The sequence below is a fragment of the Cariama cristata genome, unplaced genomic scaffold (assembly GCF_000690535.1).
Source record: "Cariama cristata isolate BGI_N322 unplaced genomic scaffold, ASM69053v1 scaffold28792, whole genome shotgun sequence".
Classification (NCBI taxonomy): Eukaryota; Metazoa; Chordata; class Aves; order Cariamiformes; family Cariamidae; genus Cariama; species Cariama cristata.
In genome coordinates this window covers 19,446-26,793 of record NW_009602565.1, presented here as the reverse complement: position 1 = coordinate 26,793, position 7,348 = coordinate 19,446, and the positions used below count along the sequence as shown (strand labels likewise).

General features: G+C 44.2%; 1 protein-coding gene across 1 annotated transcript; it reads left to right on the top strand.

The window, feature by feature from the left end:
* Positions 1 to 23: 23 nt before the first annotated feature.
* PHB2 (prohibitin 2) lies at positions 24 to 5,642 on the top strand (the record flags this gene model as incomplete). Its single annotated transcript, XM_009694829.1, has 8 exons — positions 24 to 105; positions 216 to 400; positions 2,176 to 2,305; positions 2,783 to 2,886; positions 3,318 to 3,395; positions 3,952 to 4,028; positions 4,252 to 4,257; positions 5,080 to 5,642. Coding segments are annotated over 8 exons (696 nt in total), but the record flags the coding sequence as incomplete, so codon positions are not given.
* Between the last annotated feature and the right edge of the window lie 1,706 nt (positions 5,643 to 7,348).

Below are 7,348 nucleotides of genomic sequence, written 5' to 3'. Positions count from 1 at the left end.
ATAACGCGCCTCCCGCTCCTCGCAGGATCCCCTGGTTCCAGTATCCCATCATCTACGACATTCGAGCTCGGCCACGGAAAATCTCCTCCCCCACCGGCTCCAAAGGTGAGAGCGGCCCCGCAGGCCAGAGCACCGGGCCCGGGCGGCGCCTGTGGGGAGGGAGGGGGCAGGAGTCCGGCTGCAGCGCTGGCCCTGCTCATCTTTGTCCTCTTCAGACTTGCAGATGGTGAACATTTCGCTGCGTGTTCTCACGCGTCCCAATGCTGCCGAGCTGCCTAGCATGTACCAGCGCCTAGGCCTGGACTACGAGGAGCGAGTCCTGCCTTCCATCGTTAATGAAGTGCTCAAGAGTGTGGTAGCTAAGTTTAACGCTTCACAGCTCATCACTCAGAGAGCCCAGGTAAACTCTTCTGGAGGACCCTTACCCTCAGATTGCAAAGAAACAACTGAACTGTGGATATGGGGAATGTTATAACAACAAAGGATAAACATGTTAGCTTGGTAGATGGTGTATCCAAATCGAAAGGGCGTGGAACTGCATCTCACAGTTTAATTCTGATGCAGATACGCTAAGGCAGTATCACTAGCTTCTGCGAAGAAAATTGGATTCGTTAGTATATAGAGTGCAAAACTGCACTGTAACGTCATGATGGTGCAGGGAGAGCTGGTTTACATCATAGTCCAGTAGAACTGGCTTTAAAAAAAAAAATATTACCTCCATTTCATGGGTCTTAGAAGAGCTGTCAGAAAAAATTAAGCAGTTTTAAACAATCTGAAAAGTGGATGAGCAGTTAAAAAAGCAGTAAGCTTTCAGTAATGGATGCTACAGAAGGGTAGCAAATATTTATGTTTAGAAAAAGATTAGAGGGTAATCTGTGGGGAGGTTGCAAAATAACATAAATATTTATCTTTAAAAAGCCTATATCTGAAAGTTTATGTTCTGGTAATTTGATTGCCAGGGATTCTGAGAATATCCATCACTTGTCGCAGGTGAGGGAGAGAGAAGTTGTTGGCCTTCTTTTAAAAGGCTTTAGAGGAGATCCTGCATGAGACTGCTAAAGAGGATAAGTTGTCAGATGAAATACAAAGCATCTCTTAACTGGTTTCTGATCCATGACAAAAAAAAAAAAAAAGGCAAAGAGTAGAACTAAGAATCCAGGTCTTGTTGTGAGAACTGATCCATAGCAGGGTTTTGTGCTAGGCCCCGTGGTGTGCACTGAAGGGGTTTGTTAATGATCTTGTATAAAGAGAATGAGTGGAAAAGGAGGATGTGACAGCAAAGAAACAGTATCTGCAAGGGATTTAGGTTTATCAGAAGCAAAGAAGACTCTTAAATATCTCTGAAATTTCTGAACAAACCAAATTGAATTTGCCTTCTTGTTGTATGTTCATTCATCTAGTGTTCATTACTGTGAATTGATACACATTGAAGCAATTGATAATCAGAAGAAAATGAAGTGACTTTACATAGTTATGCACTCACGGTCCACACAGTAAAGGTTTCTGCCATAATTTTAGAATTCTGCTCAGAAACAGCAAATAAAAGTAAAAGCAAATGCTAGACTGGTCAAGCATGTGACTTTGTAGCAATAATTTCTATTTAAGTCAATATTTGGTGCAGGACTTGCCAGCCTGCCTGAAAAGGTACTGGCAAATTAAAGGTAGAATAAATCAAACTATCTACCAACAACACTCATCAAAGGAGACTGAAAAAAGTGGAATAGCCACACTAAATGAGTAGCTACAGTAATTGAGAGATGTGATACATAGCAAAAAAAAATATGTGGTAATTTTTTTCTGGATATGAAATATTTATTGCCAAAACCTGTGTGGGAACTGTGGAACTAGGTGGTAGGATGTGAAAGTAAAAAAAAAAACCTTTCAATAAAGTGTTTTATTTTTGTAATATTAATTGTTTAGTATAGTTAAGTAAAAACTATAAGTAAGCTGTAATATACTTCTGAAAATGTGGTGAGTAGCTGTAGATACACAGCGTTATTTAGGGGCAGCAGATTCAGAGGTGACATTAATGTCCATGGGGTTTGTTTCAGGTAATGTCTCTCTCAGGCCCAGTGTGAATGAACTGTGAAGAGCAGTTGTGCTTTGCTTTTGGAGTGTGCAGGAAGTAAGAAACAGCCTGTGTTTAGTACTCTTTTTGCTATACTTGTGTTTCAGGTGTCTCTGCTCATTAGGCGAGAACTGACAGAGCGAGCCAAGGATTTCAGCCTCATCCTGGATGATGTGGCTATCACAGAGCTTAGTTTCAGTCGTGAATACACAGCAGCTGTGGAGGCTAAGCAAGTGGGTGAGTTCAGTTTATGCCTGAAAAGGGTGGATTGCCTTTGCCTTTTCACTGAATTGTTAAACAAGGAAGTGGAATTGGGCTAGTGGGTCACTGTGTTCACGTTGATAACAGCTGCAGAGTTACAAATCTCAGCCTCCTTAGTAATGGAGCTAAACGGGTTGTTTTACAAGTAGTATCAGAAAACTTCGGGCCATAGCTAATGGGATAGACTGTCGGAGAGACTGAGTTCTCAAGACTGGGGTTCCTCTTCAAGGTGGGACTGTATCGCTTACTATGGGGATTGTGTGTAGAGGGTCTGGATGCTGTTGATTTTATTTAAGAAAAAATAAAGTACACTGAGATACGTTTTGTGCTTATGGCCCCAGAGTGCTATCAGTTCTTTTGGAAGCAGAGCCTCCAGGCATCAGCTCTAGGGTTCTGTTGGAGGGCTCGGAAGATGGGATCTGCTTCCAATGCTTTTGGCCATTCTCTCTGCAGCCCAGCAGGAGGCACAGCGTGCACAGTTTCTGGTGGAGAAGGCTAAGCAGGAGCAGAAGCAGAAGATTGTTCAGGCTGAAGGGGAAGCTACAGCTGCCAAGATGATATCCTGCTTTGGGAGATTTTGTGGGATGTGACTTGTGAGCTTGACAGTCCTGAAAATCTGTCACATTGGGCTTACGCTTAGGAGACTGTTATCAGATGATAGCTTCAAGTAGGTCACTGTCATTTATTCCATTGCCCCTCCCCAGCTGGCTGGAGTGAAGTTTGTCTGAGGTTACAGGTCAGAGCAGGGAAGGCCATGAGCCTTCACTCTCGTCGTAAGATTTAACTTTTATTGGCTGTGTGTGACCATAATCCATAATGTCATTCTTGATTTGGGGAAGTAAAAATATGCCTGCCCACAGGCCCAAGTTACTGGGATAGAGATTGCTTTTTCTCCCCTAAGATGTTTGATGATACGGCTTAGGAAGAATTCCTTGAGGGTAGGCAGCTTCTGTTAGCAGGTTTTTCCTTAATTTTTGCTCCCTTGTACCTTGGTGAAGCTCTCAGCAGGAATCCAGGCTACATCAAACTACGTAAGATCCGAGCTGCTCAAAACATCTCAAAAACGGTGAGCATTGGGGCACGGAATTTCCTTCATCCTTTTGCAGCCCTTCTGCTGTCCTCCCAGCCCAGTGGCCACATGATGAATTTAAGGCGAATGTGACCTGCCCTGTCCTGGTCTTTGTTCCTGCCCAGTGTTCTGCTCAAGTAGAGCTTAAGATTTAGCTTGCAATGATCGGCAGTTAGATGTGAGGCTAGGAGTTCATGCCTTCCATATGACAAGGCCAGATCCACATCAGATTCCATCACCCGCACTCAGCTGCAGCCACCAAAAGCTCCTGGTTTCCTGCAGGCTGAGAAAGGGGGACAGATAAGTATGGGATCAAAGGTCTTTCTGACAGAGACACAGAATGAGCACTTCTTTTAGAAAGTCTGATGGCGCTGCGATGGGAAGTCAGGAAATTAGAGTTGTTTTGGGGAATTGCATTGATTTAACCAAGATCTTAAGTGAATAAAACAAGAATGCTGTATCTGGAGGGGGAGATAGGTTCTTTAGTTAGTGCTGTTTCTCCATGTGCATTTATACTCCTCTGTGCCACCTCTGTAATGGATTTCTTTTTCAGATTGCTGGCTCACAAAACCGTGTGTATCTCACAGCAGACAACTTGGTATTGAACCTGCAGGATGAGGGTTTCACCAGGTAAAAGGGCCAGATGGCTGGATTTATCCGCACCCTACCTGTGAAGCTGGTCCCCTTTCTGGAGTGCTCTCAGGATCTTTTCTCTGAGAGGACTCTGATGCCAGAGGACACAGCCAAGTAGGCAACAGTCTTTCTTACTGTGGAAACTGAGACTTTTGTTTAATCAACTTACTCTTGTTTTTCTTCTGTTTCCCCCTCCCTTGCTGCGTTTCCTGACACACAGAGGAAGGTAAGGCACTGTTTATTTTGATCCTTTTGTTACTACTTGGAACAAGGGTGTTGATGTTTGCCTGGTGCCTGGGATGTTTCTGGCTTGGGCCTTTCTGGCCACAGGAAGTTTATTCCATCTCTACCTCAGTTCCCATTTGTGATGTGAAACTTGAAGCTTTCCTTGCAAGGGGCACACAAACGTCTACATCAAGTAAGAGATACTCAGTAGTTGGAGCTCTGTGTGTCTGTCCCATAAGGAACCTTGCATGGGAAAGGTAGGAGTAACCGAGGAGTGTGCTCTGATCCGTCCCGCATAGACAGGGCATCCTGCGTTTACGGCAAAGAGGGCTGTAAGAAGGCAGTTAGATGATTGTAGGAACTTGTGTTGGTTTGGGGTAATAATGTCTAGGAAAGATGCTTGTATTACTCTCCAAAAGCTTTCTAGTCCATGCTTGAAAACCTCGTTCCCTGCTTTCAGAACTGGCAGGAGTTTGGTGGCTTTGCCTAATCTGTTAAGTGTTTACTGGACAAGGCAGTGCCAGCTGAGCTAGTAGCATGCAGCTAAAAGTTCAAATGTCTTGGAGACGAGAAAGGAAGCCAGAGCTGGTTTCTTTGCTGTGGGATCTCTGATTGTAAGATTCTTTTTCTTTACCTCTGAACAGATTCTGTCTTATTTGTCCAGAAGGCTTTAAGGGGCTTTGAAATAAGTACCTAATAGGAAGGACTTGGAAGTCCAGATCCTTTGGGTGTGACACCCCACACCCCCAAGTCTATAGTGAGAGTCTGGTTCAGCTTTGCTTGTGCTTTCTGGACTAATGACTGGCTTCTGTCTCCCTTTCAGTGATAGTCTCCTACTCAAACAAGGGAAGAAATGAAAGAAACGAAAGCCTCCTAGAGCCAGCAGCGCTGACCAGCAGAAGATAAGAGTGAGGAGTGTTGAACTCCCTCCGCTAGCATTGTTTGCCCTCACGTTGAAGTTAATCCAGTAGCCAGATCTGGTTCCCATGCCCCTGCTCCATCTGTGGTGATCCAGTTACCGGATTGGGCTCTGCCTCTAGGAAGCTGTAATTCCTTCCTCGCCCCACCAGTTAAATTTGGGGACAGGGCAAGAGGGCTTAACGGTATTAACCCATGTGGATGTATTAATTCACCTGTAATCTTCATTAATCTTATGATTTGTGTAGGGTAAAATCAGAATTCTTTTTTGGCCAAGCGAGGGAGTTCTGCTGCCATCAGCACTAGGCTTTTTTTTTTCTGGTAAATTTTGTTTCTCTTTCACTCTTGATCCCAAGAGAACCTGGAACTGAATTAGGAAAATGTCATTCATTAGGTGCCTGTCACTGCTGGAATATCTATTTGTGTCACTGCTCAGTGATTCTTTCAAACATTTGTAAAAATTAAAAACCCCAAAATTTATACTGTGTCTAAGTGTGCTTAGTGCCTGAAAAGGAGGTTGCTTTGCACAGGGAAGGCGGAACAGAGCCTTTATTGGGTTGAAGACAGAATCAGGATGTTGCGAAGAAAGGAGCAAGAGAAATACCCTCCTCTTCACTGAGAGATCACAGGGTCGAGAGAGAATGGGCAAGTGTGGATGTGACCAGCATTTATGTACCCCAGTATCCTCAAAAGCAGATTCCCAGGGGACCTTCCTAACTATTTCCTTGAGCAGCCTAAAGTCTGCTCTCCCAAAATCCAGGGCAGTAGCTCTACTGGCATTTTTTCCTCATACCACCAAAGATTTTAAACTCGACTATTTCAGCATCACGATGGCCAAGACAGCCACCCACGAGACCATCTGTATTTACAACCAACCATCTCTATTTACAAACAACTCCAGCTTAAGCTCTCCAATGAAGAAAAGAGGCCTTTAGGGACCTCTTACTTGGGTGAAGCAGAGCACAAGATGTTTAAAGGAACAGATATAATGTATGGATTCCTGGTTTTACAACTCGCTGTTACTGGAAATCATAGCCATGACTAATACCTGTATGTCTTGACTTGCAACATCAAGGAAGCACCAGTTTTTTTAGATATAATGTATGGATTCCTGGTTTTACAACTCGCTGTTACTGGAAATCATAGCCATGACTAATACCCGTATGTCTTGCAACATCAAGGAAGCACTAGTTTTTTTGAACCAGCTTTGAAAATGCATTCTCAAATAGCCACCCAAAAATAATCTGTATCTAACAGTGCCTTAAGTGTAAAGCAGAGTAGGTGGCTTATTTCAGTGCTGCATTTCTTGATGTACAATCATTAAAGTTTTTGTTCAGTCTATATGCTTTGCCGACAGTGGATATTATGGACACATTAAGCTCTGGTATTTAAGCACAAATGAGGTTCTCAGAGTAACACAAGCTAGCCCCACCAGCTGTCTTTGTCTTCATGCTTTGGGTATAGCTTAAGCTAATGGTTGTGCCTTGCTTTAGGCTGTGGCAGCTGTTTAAGAAGGAGGAGAATTGGATCCTGTCCATTGAAGCTACCCAGAAGTCAAAGCAAAGGTAGGTGTTTCCTTAGAACAAGTCTTTAGCCTGATGGCTTAGAAGAGGGGATCTGGCATCATTCACAGTACATCTTCACCCATCTTTACTTCCCTGCCCGTTGTTTTCCCGACTGTCCCTTTCCTGCTTTTTCCTCTGGTAGCAGCAGAGTTGCAAAGCCAGCCAGTAAATAGATGTGCCTATTGGGTCACCGGCCAAGGGAAGCTGAAGTCTGGCACGTGGAAGGGTCTGCTGAGAAAGTATCATCTACCTTCCAAATGCTTCCAACCAAGTTTCTTGCCCTATCAGATGACAGCAATGACTATCGCTGTGCCTGTGCCATGCAATATTGGCTTGGGGAATGCTATTCTGGGTATGAGCATGGCTGAAATTACTACAGCATCTATAGCATTTGTCCACTCCTCTGTATACTGTCCAACCTTGCATTGGCTCTGTTTATGCATTTGGCACCAGATCAAAGAAGGGAACTTAGCTGAAGTTACCTAAATCACCGTGCCCATTATCCTGCCACTGCCTTGCTGATGGGGTGCCTGCTTCCAGCTGGTTTGTACAGACTGGTAGCTGCTTCACCTTGCCAGCTCCCAGGCAGGTATGTCACCTTGCAGGCAC